General features: G+C 39.7%; 1 protein-coding gene and 2 long non-coding RNA genes across 5 annotated transcripts; 1 reads left to right on the top strand and 2 right to left on the bottom strand.

Moving 5' to 3' along the window:
* Nucleotides 1–7,770: 7,770 nt before the first annotated feature.
* On the bottom strand, nt 7,771–10,824 carry LOC137469637 (uncharacterized). The gene is made up of 2 exons (XR_010996623.1): nt 10,181–10,824; nt 7,771–8,278 (listed from the first exon to the last, which is right to left on the bottom strand). It is a non-coding gene; the product is annotated as an uncharacterized lncRNA (long non-coding RNA).
* A 660-nt stretch (nt 10,825–11,484) lies between these two features.
* ARGLU1 (arginine and glutamate rich 1) lies at nt 11,485–20,829 on the top strand. 3 transcript variants are annotated; one of them, XM_068182572.1, is made up of 4 exons: nt 11,485–12,091; nt 16,042–16,267; nt 18,612–18,695; nt 19,959–20,829. In XM_068182572.1, exons 1-4 carry the CDS (start codon nt 11,736–11,738, stop codon nt 20,121–20,123), a joined length of 831 nt encoding a protein of 276 aa, XP_068038673.1. In that variant the 5' UTR covers nt 11,485–11,735; the 3' UTR covers nt 20,124–20,829. The 3 variants fall into 3 exon arrangements, 2 of the variants coding, with proteins under 2 accessions (XP_068038673.1, XP_068038674.1); XR_010996624.1 differs by lacking the exon at nt 19,959–20,829 and having other exon boundaries at nt 16,042–18,184; nt 18,612–18,672; XM_068182573.1 differs by lacking the exon at nt 19,959–20,829 and having other exon boundaries at nt 18,127–18,672.
* Nucleotides 20,830–21,243: 414 nt separating this feature from the next.
* On the bottom strand, nt 21,244–25,181 carry LOC137469640 (uncharacterized). Its single transcript, XR_010996625.1, has 2 exons — nt 25,011–25,181; nt 21,244–24,915 (listed from the first exon to the last, which is right to left on the bottom strand). It is a non-coding gene; the product is annotated as an uncharacterized lncRNA (long non-coding RNA).
* Nucleotides 25,182–26,622: the final 1,441 nt, after the last annotated feature.

The following is a 26,622-nucleotide window of genomic DNA, read 5'->3' as shown; positions in this document are numbered from 1 at the left end:
CACGCACGGTAGACACCATCGTGCTGGCCATCGTCAGTAACGTGTGCAGTTAGCCTGCTGTCCGATATCCACAAGCGAGAGTGCAAATCCTTCTACCAACCTCCCTGGGTCCATCCCAGGGAGCCCTTAAAATGGTTTTTCCAATTCAAGGGTATTAACCAAAGTATCTAGATATACAGAAAACTCTCTCTCCCCTTTTGAAACAGGCAAAAGCACTCTTCAGACAAAGAAAAATAAACTACATAGAGACCTATTATAAAATATTTGAATAATTTTCTTGCATTTTCCTTTTGAATATCTCAAAGAATTGCAAGGAGATTGAGATGCATTGTTAAAAACAAATGAGGAAACTAAAATGCAGCTGTTTTATTTCTTACAAGCAGTGCTGTTACTGAAAAGGTTAATAAAATATTTCAGGAATTCTCACTTCTAAATGCTATTTTCCATACCACTCTTAAAAATAGGATATTTGAACTGATTGCTTTCATATTAATTCAGGAATTTGACATTTTTAAATAGCTGCACACAAATGTCTAATGAAAGATAAATGTATGACCTCTTTGAAAAAATATTGCTGCTATCCAACATTGCAGAGTTATGTCAGAAGTAAGAAGAGTTACTTTCACTTCTAGTATGAATTCCTTTCATAAATTAACACTACAGCATGAAGCACAGTCAGTTTCACACACAGACATATCCAAAGGTCCCAGCACAATGACCACTCAACAACTGTCATTGCCAGCTATCATTGTCGTTTCAGGTTTGGCTTTCTTTCAATAACAAAAACATATTTAACATAAAGCTTCAAACCTACTTTAAAAAAAAAAAAACATATTTGATTAGAAACAGCAATTTGCATGATATGTTTCGCTCCTATGCAGCAAGTTCGAAAAGATGACTTATGCTTAAAATCACTATTCAATTTATAATGCTTTTGTAATAAAAAAGCTTGACAATTCAAAGTAATGTTTTTATTTTCTGTTCTCTGAAGCACCTAACAGGTAATAGCAATCTTAAGAGACTGAACCCTTTTGGGGAAGAGAGATGCCAAACACAGATACAAAAAAAGAATAAAAACTCTAAGATTCAGTTAAAAAAAAAAGCAAAGGCAACCCTGAAGCTCTTGTAGATACCCTAATGTAGTAACATAAGAAATGGACATCCCTGAAACAAAGAATGAAAAAAAAATCAGGAAAGAAGATCTAGCCACAGGGCTAGATGAGAAGAAGTGTGCTACAGTCCCTAAAGAAGTGCTGTAATTGTTGTGTTGGGAACATCCAACCCATCCATTCTAGAGCCCAGACGACTGAGTACATGTTATACAATCTAACCCTCCCCAGCAGCATAAGCCTGGACTCTTTCTGGAGTACTGCCTCATAGTCACTTTCAGCATTGCACCGAGGTTTGAGAAAGGGATACTTGCCATAGCATGCTGTTTTTATGTAAGCCCTGGTGATCGAGGAACAAAGCTTCCCACAAATCACTGCTAGTAAAGGAAAGATCACTGAGAATGCAGAACTGCTTGCAGCGTGGCAGAGCTAAATTAGATAGTGCCATTCAGTGAGAGTACCTCTGAGGAAGGGCAGAGTAAGGGCTGTAGCCACATTGTCAGACGGGCTGGGAACATGACCAGAGTACTGCATAGCCTCCTTTTGTCAAGCTTATCATACACCTACCTGTTAATAAATAACAATGGTTGTTACTATCTGGCCTTAACAGGCTTTGCCAGTCTTAACTTAAAATGAAATTGCATTCCTTTTAAATAGGGTCTTGCTGCAATGCAAACAGGCATTTCATTATTAATGTATTGTTCAAGGCTATATGGATCTCCTATTGAAATTGCTAAAGTGATGTTTTGAGGATTTTTTAAAATTTTCATTTTCAATAGCAAACTTTGTTCATTTAGTTCCTGGTAGGTAAACTTGACTGCTCAAGAAAATCTATTTTGCTTTCCTTCCCAGTACTAATATTCTACTACTGATTCTGTCACCTCAGAAAGTGAGCAAAGAAAGCTACTGGCCTGTGATTTGCAAAGTCCCTTGCCTGACACAAGATGTGCAGCTGCAAGCACTGCTCTCCTGCAGGCTCTGTCCCTCATTTGTGAAGCAGAGATAATAACTACTCCTTGCTTGCTGCACAACAGGTATGAGAAGTCAAACACAATAACCCCTTGGGAGCAATGTGGTCATAAGAAGAGTAAAGCAGCAAAGGTGAAAAGTCAGGACATTTATTCTCCTGGTAGAACACTGCTCTCAGGACAGTAAGGCAAACAGGCAAATGACCCTGGTATAACAACGGGTAGGGTTGGTTGCAAGTAAGATGCATTTGGCCTGTTGCTTTTAACTGGCATTGTTTCTGTTGCTAGCTTTGTAGAACACTGTGATCAAATAATTATTGCTTCCTTGGTTGCCAACTATTTTTCTTTTATTAGTAATACCGACCTTTGTTTATTCTTCTTCCTCCCATGGGAAATTTCAACACATCTCCAGAAGGAATGTCGTATGACTCTCAGTTATAATGGGATCCCTCCCTTTCTTCCCAGGCAAGGCTCTCTCTTTCCTTTTTTTTTTCCTCCTCTATATTTGTAGAGAGGAACACCAAGTCAAATCTCTGATGTGTTCACATTCATGTGATCTGAACAAGATGAACAGATCAGCAGTTCTCACACATTTGCCTAGGAGACGTCCAGCTGAAGAGAATTCATCTCAGACACCATTCCATTTGAACTGTTTAACTTGAATTCCGATAACATTAGCAAGAGACCATGAAGAAAATTAGTGTACATATATATGCATATATATACATATGCTATGTATATAGCATATATTCATTTTTGTGGGTTTTTTTCCTTCCCTTAATGCACTGAGTGTTTTCAGGGATTTTGCATTCTTCATTTCTTGGCTCTTTTGCTCTTAATTTCATATTTGTTCTCCCACCAAGCTCTTTCCTTTCTCACCAATGCATTTTACTATCTGTCTCCAATATTGCTCACTCACAGCCTATATCTTGGTGTGATTTTGTTGGCTTTAGTTACCCCTCCACCCCCCACCTGATCATCCTCTATGTGGTTGATTTTGCCTTCTTACCATGAACTACTACCCTTTGTCCCAGAAAATCCTTTTCTTTCACTAGGTCTTCGTGTACTTCTGTCATTCTCATTTGTAGCCCCCAGCTCCACTACTGGCAGCTCCTGCTGATGACAGATGTCTCACAATCAGCTGCAAGCCTGCTCTTGGCTCCAAGCCTGAGGGAAGCTCGAGACTTTTGTTCACATTTTCTCTTTGCAGCAGCACTTTTATACAGATGCAGCAAAGTCACCTTTGCAGCAAAGCTTCCTGAAGTACAGCTTCTTAGAGAATTCCAGGTCTCTCTGCACCACCAAGACTGAATACCTGTAGAAACAGCCTGAGAAAAATTGCAGACAATGCTATCCAGCAGGGTGAGTAAGCATGGATGGCATTTTGCCCTGGAAGTCCTGTTTTGAGCAGTCAGAGCATGTCGGTGCATTCTTTCATTGCCTAATATACACAGCAGGAGCTCCAGAATTGAGTGTGCAGATGAACCTTCACCATACCAACCCTAGGCTGCATACATCCTCCCCCACCATCTAGTGCAATACTTTCATCTTTTCCCATGACTCCTGTGCCATTCAACCTCAGTATTATCTTCCTCTACTCATTTCTTCCACTTACCTTTGGCAAGCCATAAAGAATACATAATTGTCCAACATGGAACTAAATGAAGAGACTCTAGGATGTGCTAAGTCATCAAGCAACTAGCAGGAAAGTCTATACACTCAGTTTAACTAGATATTCCAATGCTATACACATTTAGATTGGCCTGGTGCCTATCTATCAGGTGCTGGCAGCCAAATACCACAGTCTTGTAGCCTGCAAAAAAATGTCTTAAGGGGCTACATCTGTACAGATGCAATATATAAAGTAATTGTATCAACTTTCAGCCTTTTTTCCCCATGTGCTCCCAAGCAAAGAAACCAACACCAAAGGACTTGCTAACTCAGCTCTACGTGATGATACCACATTGGCAAGTAGCACTTTGCAATAAAAATTCTGTGAACTCAGACAGTTGCTGCTGAGAACTGGATGCCCATGTGACTTGCTTTTGGCAAGAGCTTTACTTTCCACCGGCTCTAGACTAGTCCTGCAGACTGCAACCCCAACAGAAGAGAGAGCTCTAGAACACATCATCAGATATCACAGAAACACAGAACAGTTCAGGCTGAAAGGGACCTTTGGAGGTCACCTTGTCCTGTCTGCCCTGTTCAAGCAGGACCACGTACAACAAGTTGCCCAGGACCATGCCCAGAATATGTCCAAGTATAAATACTCTAAAACCTTCTGGGACAACCTGTGCTGGGTCACCCTCACAGTAAAAAAAAATGTGTTTGTGTTCAAACAGAACGCACCATATTTCAGTTTTTATTTTAGACTTAGTCTTATCCAAAAATAACCCAGTTCACCCAGTTTGAGACCACTCCAAATGAAATCAAATTGATGTTTGAGGGATTTGTTTCAACAGCAAAACCAAGGTTTTATTCTAGCTGAAATGCTATTGTATATTTGTTCACTTTTTCATCTATACAACCATGTTCTGTCACTCTTATTCACAACCAGCAGTACCTGCCTTTAAAAAGTGGTGTTTAACATAGTATTTCTTCAAATGTTATAACATTGTATGGGCAACTTTTTCATCTTCCCTTAGCTGCTTCTTCATCTACAAAAACAGGACACAAAGCAAAATACAGAGAACTGACCAAATGCAAATATACTACCACACTACACATTGCAAGGATTTAAACAATAGAAGCATATGTTTCATCCATTCAAAAGCTGGTAATAATGCAGGTAAGAGATAAAGAAGAAATGTGCTTTCCATTCCACACTTACTTTGTTTCCCACATTACCAAGATTATATCCTGAGACTTCTTAAAGCCACAAATAGCATCTGTGATAGAAATGTCAAAACAACTTTACCAAACTTGTACATCAACATGAAACACTGTCAATGACCAGAAACCACACAGACATTGATGGCAGGTATATCTCTGGAACAGTACATCTAGGCAGTAGATACTCCATGCATTTAGGAGCTGGTTTTGTTCCAACACAGTGCCATCTTAGACCCAAATGAACCAAACCTGTTGCGATATCAGTGTCCAGCTGGGCTGACAGCCGATGAAAGAGACTGTGCAGAGACACTACAGAGTGTGTAGCTGTGTGCAGTGTGGCAGGACACTATGTAAGCAGTGGGTTGGATGCTATGCATGCTGAGAGTGCCCAGTGTTCAGAGCTTTGCAAATCACCAAGATAGCCCTGTTCCAGTTCTGCTGAGTTATGGTTACAGCTCTGTGGCAGATCATCAGCAGGGACAAGTCAACCAGATCTTTCATGAAAATACTATTCAGTTTGACCTGCAGAATTGCTATAACGGCAGTTTAAAAATTATCCAATAATCTGCAAATGACTACTACTGGTAGAATTTAGGAATAAAACATAAGGAAGAATACTAGAGGAAAATAACACATGCACAGTATTTTTGGTCTTCCAAAAAGAGTGACGAGAAACACAAATGAAAACTCCCAGAAGAATAGACTTCAAAATGTCTATCTCCTCCTCAGCATTTTATTACTCTTCAGATAATTAAGAAAGACATCTACAAGTACAGGGTCTCAGCTTTTGTCATTCTAGTGAGATTTTTCTCAAAAAGTTTCAAAAATAAAATTTCTGTTAAAACAAAACTGTACAATAAAATTGCATCATGCCCCAAAACTTTATTCCTTCAACCTTTAACCTAACAAGTCAGGCAAATTAATTAACAGATCAACTTGCAAAACAAAGCACTACTTTTGTGAATACAGGAGGCAGAAACTGGCACTCAGAAGACTTCCTGCTAAACTGGCTTGCTCATGTCTTATATTTTTTAACTATGCATAACTGTTATTTTCTGCCCACTCTAATACATACATGTTTTAAAGTTCATCAATTTACATGGTGACTAGAAGGAAAAAAAAAAAAAAAGTTTAATCTGGCCTTTTTTTGATAAAATTGTAACAGAATAGCCATAAACATTCATTTAATGCTTCAGGGTCAATTCCCATTAATTGATTTAATTTTGAAGTGTAGGTAGGATGCTTTTCCTGTACCTGCAACCCTGTTTTTTATCGTAAACAAGTTGCTTCTTGACTATTGGGAGGAAAAAAAAAATTGTAATCACTCCCAGTCATTTTCATACAAAAAAAGTGGTACTACTAGAGATATTAGTGTGTTTAAAGAAATACGCAGGGAAAAAAACCCAGGAAAAATCATGGTCACAGATAAAAAATGCACAACATTCTGGATATAAAATTTCCACAGCCAGTATTTAATCCAAATACTTTTTTCAGAATTAAACATAATTTAGGAACTCATCAAATACACATGCTAACTAGAAGACACCAAGCCAAGAGGAAGTGCTGTACAAGGAGGCGTGGCCGTCGCCGTGTCAAAGCCGAAGTGTTTGAGTCAGCACCACAAAGGTGGCATCTTCATCTATTCAGGAGCCAAAAACTGGGAGTCCTCTCCTGAGGGCAGTGCCTACGGTAGCCTTTGAAGAACAGAACACACTCAGTCCTTTTGAAACGCAGCTGCCGTGGGAGGGGAAATGTTATACAACACCCAAGCAGTTACAGCACCTGCCAAGTTTTGTGATCCAGCTCTCAGGTTAGCCCTCTTTTCTCATGGTTATGGAACAAAATTTAAAACTAGTCTGTTGAAAAGACTTAAATCCAGAGTAACTTGCTCCCCCACTTCCAGAGTGCCACTGACATTAGGTTACAACATGTTCCCTCCTGCCTCTGAACATTCATTTACTGTTTTGGGAAATCTGTGAGGACACGGAGGGGAACTTGGCCCCTAGCTCCCTTCTCACCTTCCTCCAGCCTAGACATTGGCCTGGTGATTAACATACGGTCATGGGAAGGAAGAGACATTGATATGAATGAGGACACACCTGAATCCCATTTTCCTGCTTGTCCAACAAGTCTAACCACTATGTTAACCACTGAATCATCAGCAACTTGGTTTTGAATAACAGTGTTCTTTGCTACTCTGGTTTGTTTTGTTCGTGGTTTTTTTAAAGGCATTATCCCAGTACTCACTTTGGATCAGTCCCTCATGAGGCTTAGATGACACCTCAACTCATTGCTGATTGGCTTAAATCCCTAGTCACACATACCAGAACTATAACTGCTATGAAATCCTTCAGATAAATAAGAGCAAGCCTACAGAGTTAAAGTAACTCTATGATTATGCAGCTGCTCAGGAAGGTTGGTTGAACTTCTTTTACTGCCAAACTCTGATGGACCAAGTCCATATATAAATAATTATATGTGACCTTAAATGTGCATACTTCACATGGTATCAATGATATTGAAAAAAAATACTGAGGAAACGGTGCATTACTATGTATTGCTATGGTTTGCAGATCAGTGTCTCAAAATGTGATCAGAACGTATGTTCACCACTTCTAATAGCATTCAAGAGCTTTTCTTTAGGACCTAAATAGACCAGGCACTGCAAACAAAGCATGCAAATGAACATTCCTTTCCCTTCTTCCATGTAGACAGAAAAAAAAGCAGTCCAGATGTTAAAAAAAAGTGGTTAGTGGGCTTACATAATACAAAAAACAAATAAAGTGTCCTCTGACATTGATAATTAATGTAATTTTTAAATTCCCACACTGATAATTAATTTTTAAATTCCCACATTGATCTAAATTTGACAATTTTATTTATTTTCTAAAACTAAATCCACGTGGGAAAGAAATCAGATATTGTTTTAAAATAATTTGAATCTTGTATATACACATACTAGTCCTGATTACTCAAGCTGTACCTTTTTGCATATTCAAATTACAAAACACTTTCAACAGCTTTCTGTATAGTATTGCTCATTTCCAAGGACATGATTATCATCTGAACATATGGAAAAGAGGAAAATAGTTATTTTACCTAATAACTATACTTATGTATACAATCTACTCAACTTTCCTTTATAGGTACCATGTGAAAACTCTTTCCATTTATTTAATTTACCTCATTTTACAGCATTTCCTCTACATTCTTTAAGTTAAAGAATTTTAACAGTCCTTTGAAGCAGATATTTCTCTTTCTGCCAACTGTTCCACGCTCCTGCCATGCTTTCCTCACAGTTGTTCTGCCAGTCTCCCGGGTGCTTCATCTCCCTACCTCTGCAGCTTAGCAGCTCAGAACTCCACAGAGCTGCTCAAAGAGAAACAAAGCACCCGAGAGAAAATGCATAAGCACAACAAGCAACTCCAGCGTTAGGTATATTAAAAAAAAAATCATTTAAACGTGACTAAGTGATACAACTTCTACTCCTGTACAGCTTCTGTGATCTATGTGACATGAATCCCAGTGCTGACTCACTTGGAATAAAAAATTAAAATTAACCCCCCCCCACCCCAACCTGTATTCAAAGTTTCTGACCTTGTAATAAACTCTGGTTGAAACAGCTACTTTGAAAGAGCCAGTACACATTTAAACCACCTTTTCTTCCTTAGCTCTTCTGTGCTACTTCTACCCTCTTACTATTGTGAGGCAGACTATACCAGATGACAGCAAATTACATACCAAACACCTTATCCTATTATGCTCTTGCTGTCTTCCCCTCCTTGCCCTCCAGAGTTCTTCTATTTTAGACCTATTGCAAAGATCTCACATCCAGCTGTGCCGCACTCGCACAACCCAAAATAATCCACCTTTAATCTCCCAAGATCCCTCTTGACCCAGCTAATGACAGAAGTGGTGGTGCAAGCAAGAGCAGGTACAATTTGGAGATTATGAGAACACAGTATCACCATGGAGCTACCCCCAAATGCCAATGGTTGAGAGATTTCATGAGATGACAGTAGCCAAGGTAAAGAAGGGTGAGGTGCTTTAATTACGCCACCATTTGGCTGTCAAATAAGGTATTTTCCAACTCCAAGGCAACCGTTTTAAGAAGCAAATTATGCATTTTAATATACTGAGATACATTAAAATGGGAAAAAAATGCAAAAACATGAGAGTGCATGGAAATTCAGTATGTCTTGCAAACTGAATCTACTTACATGGGATTAAAAACTTCAAAATTCTAATATTTAATAAAAAGAAATTGCATTACTTTAATCAAATATTGAAAAATTAGAATGGAAACTGACAAGGGAAATTACCATATTTTTTAATTAATTGAAAACAAGAAATTAAGTTATGTAATTAAACAGTTTTTAAATTAAGTATTTACTAAAAAAGTTCCTTTTGGTACTGTAATTCCATATCAATTGTAATTATATACAGAAAAAACACCTAAATATTAATATTTTACGACTATTAAATATTTTATTACTATTAGGCTAGGATAATTTAAAAAAAACAACCAAACACACAGAAAGCCCCAGCAATCAAACAACTACCAATCTTTAAAATAAAAAGAAATCATAGATAGAAATGTTCTTCTACTATTTTTTCATATATTAGGAATGTATTTTTAAGAGGACAAGGAGCTTTTTCCAGAAGTACTACAATTTAGTCCTCATAAATAACAAAGTAAATAGACTAATGACCTTAAGCTATTGCAAGCATTAAACATCATGTGTTCTTATTAATTTGGAAACTTTAAAAAAATGAGATGAAACAATGCAATAATGGATTGGGGAAAATTATTACATTAATCTATATAATTCCTTAATTCTACACAATATATCATAATTAATTGTTCTCACAAAATATTGCATATTACATTTTACAGTTCTGATGAGTCAATGTTACTCAATAGGAATAAAATAACGATAAATACAGGTCCAGATTATAATGACTTACCAAGGAGAAAACTCGGTTTATGATAAATATTTTTAAATCTCATTTATAGTTATAAGTGACTGTAAAATAATTAATTCTGCCCCATCCTTCCCGCTACATTTCAGGTCAAGTGCGGTACTATTCACTATAACACGTAGTACTGACAAAATTATGATCCATTTTTCATCCAGAACCTGATGCACCGTGTGACTTTAAAAGCTCCAGTACACACTTGCAGACAAGCTGCTGCAGGAAAGGTGCCAGCTAGAAACTCACCTCGCCGGCCAGGGGCTAAAAGGTCTGATTATCAGCTTCCTTAGGTACCTCTTGCACAAGCTTTCCCCGGGCTAGGGACAATCAAGAGTCCCAGAGCCTGTGGCACTGGAATTCCGGCCCTGCAGGTTTCACCGTGTCCATTACTCTGCTGTTACCCGTCAGAAAGAATCTTCCACTGGGTTTATTTTTGGTAGTAAACAGAGTGAATTTCAAAATAAGAAAGCCTTCAAGAAAAAGAAGGCAAGTCAATCAAATTAATTAGAAGACCTTTTAGTGAGATTGGATTATGTCCAGTGGCTAAAAGGAATGTTTTGCAAGTTTAGTAAAAGCACTTAGAAAAACCGCAGACCTGTTTAAAAAAAATAAAATAAAAAAGCACACAAATTGTGAAAGATATCAAGGAGCTAAAATTGTGGCTCAAAGTAAGGAATGAGGTTAACTATCTATAGATTGCACCAGTTTACTGAAATAAAGAATAACACCAGTTCCAAATTTTGTCATAGAAGAAACGGCTAACAACTACCTGGCAGAACTGGGATGATAAAAACATCCTACACAGATAGCTGTAGAACCTCTGAGCTCATAGTGTGCCTGACCTGCATGCCAGCTGAGGTCATACTCCCCTATGCCCACAGCCCTGTAGCCAACCATGGACAATGATGTCTACAGGTAAATAGGACCAAGACAGCCCTTCCCTGTGCCACACTGGAACCAGCAGGAAGCAGACCCCCGGCACCCTGGGCATCTCATCGGCCAGACATCCCCAGAGCTGGCTCAGGCTGGAACCAGGACTCCTTTGCATCTTTCCCTCTTTGATTCCTCTCTTCCCTTTCACCGTGCCCCTTTATCCAAGACCCACTGCCGTGCGCTCATGCAGTAGGTCAGGGCCCTACTGTAATTTCTTTGCCAAGTGTGTACTTCACTGATAAAACTTTCTGGTTGTTAGCGACCCCTCTGCCGTTTGTCGCTCCTTTCGACCACCGAACACTTAGGAACCCTCAGGTGATTCTTTCCCTTTAAGGGTGGGTCTTCACAGTGGATTCAAGAACTCAATTTTCACAATTTAGTGGGGGCTCTAAAGTGTTTTTCACAACTTCCTTAATCTGCGGTGATAATTCCCTCTCTTCCCCGCATGGAAACAAAATAAAAAGAACATAATCAGTGCTTGAGAGAACTCTCAGTCAAAGGAAACACGGCAACTCTCTCTGAGGCGACCGCCGGCCGCCGCCGCGGGGCCCGCTCCGAGCGGCGCTCGCCATTGGCTGCCGAAGATTGCCGAGTGCTCTCGCGCTCCGCCGGAGCGGCGCCGGAGGCGGCGGGGAGGGGAGCGAACGGCTCGAGCAGGGCGCGGTGCATTGTGGGGCGGGAGAGGAGAGTCACTGCTCAGCCAGGGCCGCCATCTTGGCTGCGTCCGGACTCTCTCCCGCTCCCGGGGCCTCTTCCTTCTCCTCGCAGCGCAAAGCGGTGGAAAGGGAGAAGACGAAGGGCCCGCCAGGGCGGTGCTGATGCGCGCAGAGCCTCCTCGCACCTCTCCCGGGCGCCGCTAGCAAAGGGGGCGGGGGTGGTCAAACGGTCGCCGGCGCGGCCTCTTCTCTCTGCCGGGATGGGTCGGTCCCGCAGCCGTAGCTCGTCCCGCTCCAAGCACACCAAGAGCTCCAAGCACAACAAGAAGAACCGGAGCCGATCGCGGTCCCGCTCCCGAGAAAAGGAGCGGGCAAGGAAGCGCTCCAAGTCCCGGGAGAGCAAGCGGAACCGGCGCCGGGAGTCCCGCTCGCGCTCGCGCTCCAATACGGCCCCCTCCTCCCGGCGCGACCGGGACCGGGACCGCGACCGCGCCTCCTCCCCGCCCGACCGTATCGACATCTTCGGGCGCACGGTGAGCAAGCGCAGCAGCCTGGACGAGAAACAGAAGCGGGAGGAGGAGGAGAAAAAAGCGGAGTTCGAGCGGCAGCGGAAAATGTGAGCCCCGGGCCTGCGCTGGGCATTGGGGGGGTGGTGAGGGATGGGGGAGGAAGGGAAGTGCTCGGTGCCTCTCTCTCCCCGTGGGCTAGGGCCGCCTGCGGCTGGCTACAGGCGTTTGGGCCCTCGCCGAGGCCGGACCCATGCCGGTTTTCCCGCCATCCGCCCCTTTCTCCAAGCCCGGCTCTCCCAGGTGCGTTAGGAGCCGCCCACTGGGGTGCGAGCCCCCCGCACGCCTCCTCCCTCCCGGCCGGCTCTGCCCGCTTCCCGTCCGCCGCCGCTGGTCTCTGCCTCCCGCGCTGCTCCTAAACTTCCCTGTGCGGCGGAGGCCTCGGCGCCCCTGAGGCTTTGTGCGGCACTGCTACACGCCCGCCCCTCCCCTTCGTGGCGTGGAGCTTGTTACGCGTCGAGCGGAGGTATCTGGAGGTGCTCGAGTGAGGGTTGCAAGAAACACTGTGCAGCTGCTATGTTAACACTGGGGGATTATTTTCTTGCCAAATGGGACGGTGAGATCCGGTGACTTGTTTCATTTGACACCTTTCCCTTTTTTCAGTTTATGTTATGGGGAGTGTGGTTATTTATTAAGTCTGCAGATATAAATACTATTTTAAGAAACGATGGGACTGCATGAATATGTTTAGCAGCATACAAAGTTATAAAATAGACCTTTATGCAGCAGAGAGAAGAATGGTTTGTATTCAGGTGATTCTTTTTCTTTGAACACTACCCTTGCTCATTGGACCACCCGATCCAGAAAAAGCTCTTGTTTGTACATATGAAGCCAAATGGTGCTGTTCATTCTCCGGTGGAGCTTTACTTAAGCCACATCGTTCTCAGGAAATACTAGTCGGGCTTGGTGGGCCCAAGCTGTCACTTTCATTTTCCTTTGAAGATAATCACCTTTGCTGACTTCAGAGTTTTGACAGTCAGAAACTTTCACAGTAACACAAACATGTGAAAATTGACATATTTTGACATACTGATCCTAGTTTTGTGGATTAGAATTCTATTCAATACCTAAATTAAGAAAACTATTCTGTGCATATCTACAGTGAAGAACTGGAATGTGCTTTAAAAATTTGAGAATACAATTAATAGTTTATTCTAGTACTTAGGAGCTGGTTTAGTTCATGTGTTACTAAGTTTTCTGTGTAATTTAACTTTGAAATTTTAAAAAGCTCATGAAGTCTGTATAGAAGGAATATGGTATTTCAGCAATACTTGCTACAGAATAGAAGATGTTTGAGGAAGAATCAGTATTGGAAAGGACGGTATAGAATTTTGATACTTCTACAATACACTTTAAATTATAAAAAGAAAAAGCAATGAAACTTTGAGTAGAAAAGCACGGTATTTTAGTAAGTCATCTGTAAATTGTGTTATGTATGTTAGTATAGATTCATGTTAGATAAGGAAAGAAGTACTTCCTTTCTGACTGAATCCATTAGTGGACATTTCATAAATTGGAACTGACTTTCTTCTTCTCATGTCTTGTTCAAATCTCAATACACTGCCTGACTTCAGCCTTTTCCTATAGTGCTCATTTCCTTGCCTTGCAGCTATGACTTTTTTTCCCCTCAGAAATTTGGTAAAATGTAAATTGTTTCTTTTCTGCAGATTTCATACAGTTAGTCTTTAAGAAGTAAATGGATCATATGAAAAATAGTTTTTTACATTAGTGACTTATCTGATCCTCTGGAATCATAACTCAGTAGGCCAGGATGATAAAATTATAAAATACTGTAAGTTCATATGATTAAAAAAAATGGTTGATATGCTATAGAATAAATCATTGTTGTTTATATCTGTGCTTATAATTTTATTTTCTTAATAAGGTCTAAGCCATTGTAATATCATTGCCTACAAGTCTAAAAATACATTTCATTCATTTAATTCAATTTGAATGGAGTTTGTTTCAGTGAGAAGAATGAAACATGTGCAGGCACAGTGCTTAATTTGAGTGCATCATCAATTGCTGAGGATATTTGAAAACCTATTTCAGACACGAATGCAATGGTATTTTTGTAACTATGCACTATCTTTATTCAATTAGCTAACTTTTTTTCTAGATTTCTTGATGTTAAATGTAAAGCTATGAATGTTTATTAAAACATGAGAATATGAACTTAATGACAATTTCTTTTTCTGGAACTCTAGCCTCTTAAGTAAACTAAGTAGTATTGTTTCAAGATGGTGAGAGCAGTCGCTGCTGAATAAGAGGGATGGGAGACCTTTTAAAATAAAATATTTGAGTGGGGTTGATGCATTTTTCTGGGAGTGGTCTAGGTTTTTTGTTTGCCTTAGGTTGCTTTGGCTTTTTTTTTTGTTTTCTGAAAAAAATTTGTTTGCCTTAGGTTGCTTTGGCTTTTTTTTTTTGTTTTCTGAAAAAAATTACTTCAAGATATTTTGTGTCCATTTTGGAAAAATGAATGCTGATCTAATATGCCCCCAGCCAAATTTGCTATCTCTTGAGGATTGTAAGAGATTGGTCTTCTCTGGCCTAATGATTGAGTTGAGGATTCCAAAACTTTCTGCTGAAGGAGATCTGCTTGGTTCAGTAATTATAGTAGATCCATGCAGTTCAGTAGTTTTTAAAAGATGACACAATGACACATGACTATGGGAAATTGGGAGTTTTTCACCTTCGTATTTCCCATGGTTATCTAGATAAATAATCCATACTTCACATATCCTATTGCATATTTGCAAGTTGTGCCTTGGGTCATCAAAAAGTTGGTAAATTATGTAACTTTTTTTAATTAGTTGTTTTTCAAATAAGATAGATTAGATATCTCCAAATGAGATAGGAAAATACAAACATTCTGAAAATGACAGGATATTTAGATATTACAGCAGTAGTTGTTCTTCTGAATCTTGGATTTGTGTTGCTGACAGGCCAGAAGAAAAGTTTCATAAGATTGTTCTGTACTTCATGGAATATTTGAAACAGAAGTTCAGTATCAAGTTTAAAACCAAGAGTCTTCTCCCCAAAGCCCATAATAATTCCTAATGAATTGTACTGCATGAAATATAGAGTATTCACTGTTGTTCATCCTTGGATATCTAATTGCCATGTTGTACTTGTGATTACTAGCTGGGGTTTTTTTTCTGTGTGTGGTAATTAACCTGCAAATTTATCTGATTTTTGTATCCCTTTTTAATGAAAAATTAAAACAGTCATCAGGCTGAGTGATAATACTGCTGCTCAACTAAAATAAAGACAAGACGTTTGAAAATATTTGCAAAACTCAGAACATGGAAAGCTGCAGTTTGCAAGGATTTATTTAGCACTTAGTATTGATATAATTTATTTTTGATCATTATGGTAGAAACAGAGTCCTTCAATTAAAAAAAGAGCTGAAGTTACTGAAATTTGTTAAGGTAAATGATTGGATAACTAGATTACAGGTATAACACCTGGAATTCTAGGTAAAATCACAAATTTAAAATCACAAATTTTATTGCTTCTGTCTTCTACTTTAAGATACTGGAGATAGTTTGCCTCTAAGGTGGTGGCTTTAAGGCAAGATTTTACAGGTTATTATTACTATATGTGGCTAAAAATTGAGACCATATAAACTCCTGAAGGGTGAATGATGGTCAGAGTTGGGTGGGGTTTGGATTTTTTGGAGGAGGGGGTCATGGTGTTATAGGGTTGGGTTTTTTTCCCTTTTTCCCCCCTCTCTAATTGTGATCAGGAAGTTGTCTTCAATTTAGTCTGTTGTTATAGAGAACGGTACTAACTATGGAATGGTCTGAATGGATTCCCTGTTGCAGGAACACTGCCTTGAAGATTGACTTTCTTTAAATGTAGAGCAAAATTTTCTTTAAATATATAATCTATATGTAAAAGTTATTCAGTAGCATAGCTGATGTTGCGTGTGGAAGGAGTTTGTTTCAGTACCAATGTTACTGATTAAAAATGTAATCCTCATGTTTGCATTTTGCAGTCGTCAACAAGAAATTGAAGAGAAACTCATAGAGGAAGAAACTGCTCGAAGGGTGGAAGAACTTGTAGCTAAACGCGTAGAAGAAGAGTTGGAGAAAAGAAAGGATGAGATTGAGCGAGAGGTTCTCCGCAGGGTGGAGGAGGCTAAGCGCATCATGGAAAAACAGTTGCTCGAAGAACTCGAGCGACAGCGACAAGCTGAACTTGCAGCACAAAAAGCCAGAGAGGTAACGCTCGGTCGTTTGGAAAGTAGAGACAGTCCATGGCAAAACTTTCAGTGTCGGTTTGTGCCTCCTGTTCGGTTCAGAAAGAGATGGAATACAGCAAATCTAATTCCCTTCTCATATAAACTTGCATTGCTGCGAAACTTAATTTCTAGCCTATTCAGAGGAGCTCACTGATATTTAAACAGTTACTCTCCTAAAACCTGAACAAGGATACTTGATTCTTAATGGAACTGACCTACATATATTTCAGAATTGTTTGAAACTTTTGCCATGGCTGCAGGATTTATCAGCAGTCCTTTCATTTTGGGGAAGGGTATTAAAAAATATGTAATTATGTATCCTTCATTTGTTTCATTTTGTTTACCTAGACTGTAAGAGGCTTTTGCCTTCAGCCAGGCAAAAAGCAGGGTCCAGCAGTGAGCTGCAGTACCTGTCTTTAACAAATAGGTTTCTTATTCTTCATTTAAAATGAACATTTTCCTTGAGCATACATTGGACTAATTCTGGGACTTCGAGCATAAGCCCAACCACGTCTTCACGAAGGATCTCTGTCCAAATCATTATATCTATTTTTAATAACTACTAACAACTCCTGTTTTTCTCCCTAGAAGTTATAAAAGAGCAGGTTGCCCTTGTCTGAAGTCAAGCTGAACGTGTGACTTGGGTTTTTGGGGCCTTTTTTTTGTTGTTTTCTTTTGGTTTTTAATCAGCAGCTGGAGCAGAAGCTGAAAATGTCTTTCTGTGAGACAGTAATTTGCTACTAAAGGCTTTGATGCCTGCCTGCACCAATCATTCCAGGATCCAGAAATTTCAAGACAAACTTCAAACCGTAGAGGAAATTTGTGCTAAATAGTCATAAGTGTTAAATGCTTTTTTCACTCTCTACGTCCTACACAGTTTATTTTAAATTAATATTTTGATTGGCTTGCGAAAGGAGAGACGGTAGCAATGCAGCTTTCCCCTTCATGCTAGATGTGACTTGTCAGTCACATAGTATCAAATTAAGTGGAAACAAATGGAATGCTGAGTTACAATAAATACTAAAAAGAATAAATAAATTATACTTTTCTTGCAAATTCAGACTTTGATATCAGAGTTTAAGTTGAATTTACGTGTTCATAGTCAGCAAATTCTTCATATGTAGAGGTTTTCATTTGATCAGATGAATGACTTGTTCTTTTAAAAAAAGTATTTTTGGTATCGTCGTCATGTGGAGAAGTCCCACCAGTTCTTTGTAATGCAGAATGAACCTCCATGCCTGGAGTGAAGTGTGCTAGCTAGTAGCTGGTTACTAGTCATAGTAAGAAGTTTTCATATGCTTGCTTTGTTCATATTAACTTTTTTTTCTTACACAGACACAAACCTCTGGCTAACTTTAAATCCTCCAAATATAAAAATAATTTGGAAATATATTATGTGAACTGAAACACTTCAAAATTTTTCACGCAGTCTTCATATTTGAGTTGCATAACAGAGTTCCATAAAATTCACCAAGAAAACAACAATTACAAGGCTTTATTTCCTGATCTTGCCTTCCCTGGACTCCTGAATTCCAAGTTCATACTGCAGACAGTTTCAGCTGTCTTAAAATTGTCAAAATACTGAATGTTAAGTCCATTCTCCCCATGAAAGAAGCCCATAGCTCCATGAAGTATGGATTACCATTTGTATTTTTCACTAACAGTAAATGTATTTTTCTTATTAACTGTTTGCCTTAGGAATGATTTACATATTTTTGTTCCTTCTTACCATAAACATCTGCATTCCTCAGCTCAGCCTTCCTTGTATGTTGTTTCTTTATAAATGGTTGAGCTGCTGATGCAGGTATTGCCAAGCTAACAGTACAAATCATTTTAAAGAGGAAGCTGGCGCGTATGGCAGCCGAGGAGCACACTCTGCAGGACACTGGACAAGACAGTAAATATTCAACTTTTAATGCTGATTAAAGGAGTATAGGTAAAGAATACGTAGGTATACTTAATTGGTGAGACAAACTATTCACTTTATTTATATTTTCTATATTACTTTTTAATTTGGTAAATACTATCCAGTTTTTGTAGTTGTCCTTGTTGATTTGTGTGATATTAAAATCCTAGTAATAAATTGTCAGGATTCTGTGATTAGGGAGGGTTTAGTTGGTTGCTGTTTGGACTGGGCGGGATGATTTAAATTGAGTGCTAGAAACCAGTTTTAGTGGCTGCACAGTTTACCGTTGTGAGGCAAAATAGGTGGCTGTAAAGCTGCCGCTTTAAGTCAGTTCACAAAAGAATTCTGAGAAAGATTAGTGAACATGCAGAAATGAATATTTTACTTTACTAACATCTTGCCCTGTCCTCCCCTTTAGGAAGAAGAGCGTGCAAAGCGTGAGGAACTAGAGCGAATACTAGAAGAGAATAATCGAAAAATTGCCGAAGCACAAGCTAAACTGGTATGTGAAGGTGTAGTTAACTGTTCTGTAGGGAAATACAGGTGTCTCTGCCAGATTTGCAGCACAATGAAAATAAACAAATCAACCTTTTCTAGAGTTAAACTTGTGTATTGCTGGTTCCTTCAGTAACATTGCTTTCCTTTCCCTGAGCACAAATGACCAGATTCTTAGCAGTAACGCTAGGCTGGTAAATAGTTTGGATGCAGTTAATTTAGAGGAGAGATGGCTGCCTTCAGAATTTAAAAAGTACATTTTAACTATATCTTATGGGGAGGGTTGAAGTAAGTTTACAAACATGTTCAGCTTTGTGTGACTAATTCTGTTTTGTTGAATGAGACAAGTACAAACTAGATTTGATTCTAGTACAGTGTTGATAATAGAAGTGTTGAAAGGGACTTTCAGCATAAGCTTAAGATGTGTAAGCTAGGAAAGTCTAACTTACATTGGTCTTCTTAAGCCCTTTTAAATCAGGTGCTTGCCACATGAAAACATTCAATATGATTTATCTGATTCTAATCAATTGATAAGACAAACTAAGCTGCTTCTAATTCCTGACTGAACTCTGTCAGTTTCAATTGCCCAAGTAATTACACCTCTTTCATATAAAATGAGGCTTCTTAAATCTTTTTGCTTGAAGTACATCTGCTTTAGATTTCTTTCTGTTTTACCCTTTTCTCAACCTCTTATGGTAGAAACAGGACAAATGGAAAATTTAAAGTATTGACTGATGTAATGAACTAAATAAGCACCTTTAGAAGACCACTGGGAGCACTGTAACAACCATAGGTCAATGTAAGGATTGACTAGTTGTAAATCAAGTGAAGATGATTTTGGATTAGGAGGGGGTTTTAGATGGGTTTTGGAGCAAGGAGACATCGGCTTGAAGATACGTGACCTCATTATGTATATATGTTACTTCAGCTTACACAAGTGACAAGTGTTGGGACAATCTCTGTATGTATCTAATGTCTTCCTTAATTAAAATGTAATGTGTTGTTTCCAAAGCAATGCTGAAAAACTTGGCATGTAAGCACTCCAGATTTTGATACACTAGCTGTAGAAAGTTCTCAGTGTTTCTTTTAAACTCACTTCAAATAACCATTTTATAAATGGTTTCACTGAAACCAACTATGGCACCCAGCTCAGGCAGAACTGCTTACATACTTATGCAGGATTCAACCTGTTTGGAATTAATGCAGACTTGTAAATTGCTTTTATGACTACAAAATATGCTGGTCTAAATACTATCATTTTCCTGTATAGGCTGAAGAACAATTGAAAATTGTTGAAGAACAAAGAAAGATTCATGAGGAGAGGATGAAACTAGAACAAGAGAGACAGCGTCAGCAAAAGGAAGAGCAAAAAATTATCCTGGGCAAAGGAAAGTCTAGGCCAAAACTGTCCTTCTCCCTAAAAAGCCAGGATTAAATTTCAACTCTGAACTCGTAAAAGAAAAAAGAAACAAACAAAAAACAACAAAAAAACCAGGAAAACAAACAAAAACTTTGTATGGTAGCTTCATGTTGAAGTGTTTTTTGGTTTTTTTTTTTCTTTCTCTCAAATTTTTTTGTCTTTTTTGAAAGTTGGAAAGTTAGCTTGTTCTAATAGGGGCTGTGCTCTGCAATTCTTTTTTTTTTTTTTTAACTTCCATTAAGTTAAACCCTTATCAGATCATCATTGCCTTTTAGAGGATAATCTGTTTTCATCAATTTTGTTTCTGTATTGGTGGTCTGAAGCAACTCATGTAACTTTATGAACTGTGGATGATCTGATAAGGTTTTACTGACCTACTCATCAGAGTTTGACTCTGATAATTGCCAGAACTTTTTACTGGGTATTGCTGACTTTTAATGTTTTTATTTTAAAGTCAGTAAATACATGAGTAAATTACCATAGTATTACTGGACCTCTGTGGTTTATTGTTAAATCAGTGTCCTATGATACTGTCCCGTTGTTGCGCTTGATGTTCCTGATACAGGTAAGGAAATAGTTTGTCATTTCTGCTATGAATACATAGAGAGAGTTCAGTATTGTCTCTGTTAGATTTGTTTTTATTACATTGACAGCATTCAACCAACGTTCCCCATTGTGTAAATAAACCAATTTGCTGAATAAAGTGAAAGTCTTAAATACATATGTTTAAGTAAATTTTTTTAGAACACTTCTATAAACAGCTATAAGAGTGACAATTCACATTATTAAATTCAAGACTATAGTGATATTTTTTTAAATTTTGCTTTAACCTATTGTGGCTTCTACTTAAAATGCAAAATCACACACAGTAAAAAATCCCTGCAGTTGTGAATGTTATTGATGGCTGCTGCTGTTTTTATGAATGTTGGTTTTTATTCTGACAGAGACTTATTTCAGCTATAGTATCATGTTTAAATGGCTGTTTGGCTTACTTCACCCAGACTGATACTTCTGATATCTAAAACCCTTCAGTTCATGGCTTAATATAATATATTGTGTAAGTTAAGGTCATTACCATATAATGAATCTGATGGATCCTAAAGGATTTAAAAATGGAAGTTTTTTCTCCCAAAGGACTGGACTGGCTAGTATATGTGAACTAAAAAACAGAAAGAGAGATTCTGTCTAAATATATTGTTTTAGCCAGAGAGCAACTGTTACACAGATCTTGAATCTTTTCCATTTATATATACAGGTTTTATTTTGAAAAATGAAACTACAGATTAAAAACTAAATATATTAAGTCCCCCTTTTTGTATGTAATTCCTCTACCAAAACATAGATTACTATAGCTTGTCCAGTTCTAAACTTTCTTTTTCCTGTCAGCGTGCAACATCTGTAGTAACCATAAAATGACAGTTACCAGTAGTTGCCTGAGCATTTGAATGTCACTGGACAAAGTTGGAAGTAATTCCTGATATTCCCAAAGGATCTGTTTCTGGAGATTTAGCAAATTAAATGTGGGAGCCAGATGAATGTGCTATTGAAAGCAGTATTCAACAAGCTTTGTATGAAACTGGGGTTTGGGGGCAGACTGATGTGTATTGCTTTGTCCAGTATGTCAAGAAAATGTGAAGATGGTAAAATACCTACACTATTACTGTACTTAAATTTGTCTATATATTGTATGACAGAAGAAGGTTGAAAGTTGCTTAATGCATAAAAACAAAAGCTGAAGCCAAATAAATCATGTACATGACCTGTTGGCAGGAGCAGGCTGTATTTAAAGATCAACTGATACCTGTATTTCTAAAGCAGAAAACATCCCCTGTTCCCTTATGAGAAACAAGCTATTAAAAGTCAATACTCAAAACAGACCTATGCAGTTTTGTTTCCTGTTCTAAAAGCAAGAAGCTAAATAATCATACATGCAGCTGTGGTATCAAGCATTTTGTTGTGCATCACTTAATTTGCTGCTAAAGAGCAACATTTGTTCTCTGCATTTAACATAGTGTAGGCTTAGATGTTACCAGGTTATTTTCAGTCCCGCCTCTAGGACTATCTTGTGGACAAAATGCCCATTCCTAATCAGAGTGCTCCTTCTGCCATTCCACATTTCACTACCTGTTTCTCTTTCCCCTGCCCTCAAAAAAAAAAAAAAGGGAAAAGCAGTTAGGTCTTTGGTTTAGTTTGATTTCCTCTGTTGGGGTAGAAGTTCAGTTGGTGGAATCTGCTGTCTCGTTGCTGTCCTAAGACATTCTCTGTCTTATATCTTTATAGACTTTGTGTGGGTGAATGTTACGTTTGCATTGCTGTAGGCTTTTCTTTTTTAAAATTATTGTAGGACTTCAAAGATACAGATGCATGTAGTTTGGAATGGGGGCAAGTTGACATTTGATGGTAAGAACTTGGGATACATACCCTTTTAACGCAAAGTACGCAGCAACATAGACTGACATGTAGTGTTTTAACCGTGAGCTCCCTGTATGTGTCTGTATAGAGAAAATGCTGTTGGTGACTGTGTTCAGTGTTTAATTTTTATTTCATTACAGTCTGAACTTCAAATTTTGGTTAGAGAAGTTTTGGGTTGTTCTGGAGTTTTGTGTGTCATTTTCCACCCCAGGGAGGCAGGTAGGCATTTTTGTTGCCACCTGCCTTGAGCAGTATTGATTTCCCTTATATGGGAACAGAAGAGAGCTTAGTTTTCCCAATCTTGTTCATAAATGTCCTGGATAATCATTATAATATGAAACAGTGCATCTGTCTGGCAAAGGTAGGAGCATGGAAGGCCTTAGAACAGCGCGTTAAACATGTGCTCTTACTTTGGTGATTTGCTAAACTGCCCTTTGAACTTTGCATGTTCATTTATCATCATTTTTCCAAGCCCGAGTGGAAAGCTGACTTGTGAGAAATGTATTGGAGGGATGGCATCCTTGCAGCTTAGCAAAGCAGAGACAATTACGTTAGTGAGAGGTCTAAACTGCCAAGCAACTTCATTCATATGTACAATCTCACTAAAGTATCAACAGTTCGTCCATTCCTATCATGTCTTGAAAAAGAATGTTTTACCTTTGATGTCTCCTTTTCTCTTGAGCTGTGTGCCACCTCATACACCTCGCCCTATCAATTGTCCTTCCTGACCTGAAGCTGATCTCCCCCTCTTTGCGATGCTGTTAACATGCTCTTAGGATTGCGTTTCTGCCATTTTTTGCAAGTACACCAAATATGGAGGTATTGGTTATTACTCACTTTTAACTGCATGCAGTATTTCATTAAACATTTTCAGAGCATTGGGGGTCTTAGCTCTGTCATTGTAAGGTCTCAACTTGGTGCAAGTGCAGGTGAAATTGAAGTCAATAAACACCTTCCAGGTTGCGTTACAGAGGGGATTTATTTCAGAAGAGAGCTGTGGAGCTGCCTGTGTGTGCCTAAGGCTCATTCCAAGGCAGGAGGATATGGTTGAAGTGCCCAGGTGGGTATGTTTTCAGACTGACGGGCCAGTCTAGCAGGAGCTGAACCATGACTTTCATGCATCTCTGTTCCATTCTCATGCTGGTATTGCCACGTGTGCATTTCAGGGTTATCCCACTCTTTCCATCTCACCATTTTGTTAGCCTGCTGAAGGGTGCTGAGTTTCTGTTGACTGAACAACTTTCCGTACTAAACAACCTCATGCTTACAATCGTCTTCCGTAGACTGACACTTAGAATCAAGGGTTACGCTAGCTCAGCATCGGCTCTGCTTGAAAGGACATAGATCCCCTTTGACAATAAAAGGCCTGTTGTGTAGCAGAAGCTTGATCCCAGGTCATTTTTCCTACCCTTTATATCACAGACCACAGAATACATATTTTGTTTTCAAGGAGTGGTACAGAGAATCAGCATAAGTCAAGTCAAAGAGAGTTAAAATGCATGGTTTGGATGTATGAATGTCTGATTTTTATTACAAGGCTTCTTGAATTCTGTGGCTGTATCTGGGAGAAGCCAAGCTCATTTTCTAAGAAGCTACGTTGACCAAAACTACAGTTCTAAAACAGACCTGGTGAAGGCAAATTAACATATAGACGTGTACTTACTCTACCATAAATGCAGAAAATGCACTTTTGCAGTGTGAATGATATATTAAGAGCTGTTGCAGGTATCTGGCACACTTGGCCTTTTGTACAAACGATAAACAATGCATTTAAGTGAATTAGCATCAGTCATGATCATTTCTCTTTATTGAATTAAGCAGTAATTGTATCCATTGAGTTACATCTTTTTGATTTTCAAAACTGGTACATTTTCATGTAATGATGAATTATGGTGAGCTTTTCCACTTCAAAAATTTCATGTTTAGGCTGATGTTTAACAGAGAATCAGGGATTGTGGGCCCAATCCTGTTCCTGTTCAGATAAGCTGCTGATAGATTTTTTAGTACCAGAGCCCATATCTACATAATTATTGTCGACATCTCTGTTGGAAAGAAGGTGAAAGAGGTCATTCAGTGATGAACAGATTTTATTTTTTTAAGCCAGTGTGAGGTAGAGGAAATAGAGGTTTAAGCGGCACAAACAGCAAAGTCTCAGTTTTTCAGTAAAGGCAAGGGATAGGCAGGTCTCACCTGCTCGCTGGCAGCGCTCATCCACCCATCCGTCCATTTGTGCGTCCATCCCCGTCCGCCGAGCCGGGCTGCCCGGGCGCCGTAGGAGCGCGGCGCCGCTCCCCAGGCCCCGGCAGGATTTCCCCCAGAAGCCTGTTCCCTGTGCGTTCGTCTGTCAGGAAACCGCGCTCCTTGCGAAACACGAAATGTCTGCTGGGACCTCCTCCTGAAATAGCCCCCAGAGAAGCGGCGGCTGAAGCCGATCTCTAACTTCCGAACACTCGTCGGCTTTTTTTGCTTTGAAGCCCCCTTTACTCTCACGTTTCTCCCGTGTCCGAGGCGCTTCTCGGACGGGAGACGGAAAGGTTGGAGGCCGATGCAGCGGGCGCAGGAGTCGGGACCGGGGAAGGATTGCGGTCGCAGCGCGGCTGCCCGCGGGCTCCGCGCCGCCGCAGCCCCTCCGAGCGCCGCCTGCCCCCGCCCGGCCCCGGCCCCCGCCCGGCCCCGGCCCCCGCCTCCCGGTCCGGCCCGGCCCGGCCCTGTTCGGAACCGTAAGTAACTCTGCGGCTCGGGAAGGGCCCTGCGGCCCGACCCAACCGCAGGGACCGGTTCTTCGGCCAAAAAGGGTGACCTGAGCAGAGTAGCCACCGAGCCCGCGTTTCTTTGAATATCTTAATCTTTGTTGATTAGGTTAGCTGGGAAGCAAGCACCCAGTTTTGTCTTGGCTTTTACTAAAAAGTGATTTTATTAACGTGGCTTTTTATACTCTTACAGTGTGCATCGGTAGGATGCTGGACAGTAGAGTAAAACAGCTGTATTTGCGTAAAAATGATTAGGCACTGGACAATAGGAACCGTGTGATATATTTAGCTACAAGAGGATATTTTCAGACAATACCAGGGCTCTTCATTTCCTCTGGTTTACTTAAAGCAAGGATACGAAGAGTTAGAGGTCACAGTTTATTCACCGCTTCTACAAAACACCGCTGGTAACCTTTTGCTTCTAAACAAACAGAAGCAGCAGCAGCATCACAAAATGAGGTAGACCTATTTTACACGTCTCTGTTGCTGGAAGCATTTATCAGGCTCCGTGTTTACATTGCCTCACGACCGGCTACACACCACACATTTGTTTAAAAGTTTAATAATTAAGTACTTTCCTTCCCTCACTGGTGAACTTCTCCTTTGATGCCCCTCGGTCTGCATAGATACCTAAGCTCCCACTTGAGTGCTAAGTTTCCGTCCCGGGAATCAGATCCTTTTCCACCAAATTGCGTCGCCGGATCTGCAATTCCTTCCTCACTGCAAATTAAATTTAATTAAGCAGTTTACTTAAAACGTATTCGATGTTTTGTGTGAAAAGCAAACTGATTTTCTTGTTTTCTTGAGTGGTAGATTTCATTAGAGAACTACCGAACACAATTAACTCAAAATCTATGGGGCTTCGAGCGCGCTTCCAATTTCTTTCCTCTCTGTTGCAAGCGGGAGGAGCGGGCTCTGCCAGGCTGAAACACCCGTTTAGTTCAAAAGGGTTCCAAAATTTATCCGGGAAATAAATTACAGTGCCAGTTGTTTTCCTTATAAGAGCTTCTTGGCGTTCGTCTAAAAGTCGAACGAGTACCATTACGAAGCCGATTTTTAAGTGAATACACATATTTCTTCAGGAATTAAATTATGCGAAATTGGCTCTTTATTTGGGTTTTTGGTAGGATGTTCTTTGCATGCCTCGACTAATAGGTAGGGAAATGGCAGAAAAGAGCGCGGTAATTTACTGGATTTTAACTTTTAATCCTTTCTGCAGATACTATTTTGGCAAGAAATCCCTCTTGGAAGAAATTCGGTAACTCCCATAATTTCACAGGAGTGACTATGCCATTTACACCACCCGTGTTTAGCCTCGGTACAGCTCTTGTCGCAGTGTGCCGCCTCCCCAG

The sequence above is a fragment of the Anomalospiza imberbis genome, chromosome 2 (genome assembly GCF_031753505.1).
Source record: "Anomalospiza imberbis isolate Cuckoo-Finch-1a 21T00152 chromosome 2, ASM3175350v1, whole genome shotgun sequence".
NCBI classification, from domain to species: domain Eukaryota; kingdom Metazoa; phylum Chordata; class Aves; order Passeriformes; family Viduidae; genus Anomalospiza; species Anomalospiza imberbis.
The sequence above is the reverse complement of the archived record's forward strand: the minus strand, read 5'-3'. Positions and strand labels throughout refer to the sequence as shown.

Excerpts from the sequence above, each read along its gene's own strand:
- ARGLU1 (XM_068182572.1), top strand. The coding sequence starts at position 11,736 with ATGGGTCGGTCCCGCAGCCGTAGCTCGTCCCGCTCCAAGCACACCAAG. Across the intron at positions 12,092-16,041 it reads TTCGAGCGGCAGCGGAAAAT|TCGTCAACAAGAAATTGAAG; the intron begins GTGAGCCCCGGG and ends TGCATTTTGCAG. Across the intron at positions 16,268-18,611 it reads CAGCACAAAAAGCCAGAGAG|GAAGAAGAGCGTGCAAAGCG; the intron begins GTAACGCTCGGT and ends CCTCCCCTTTAG.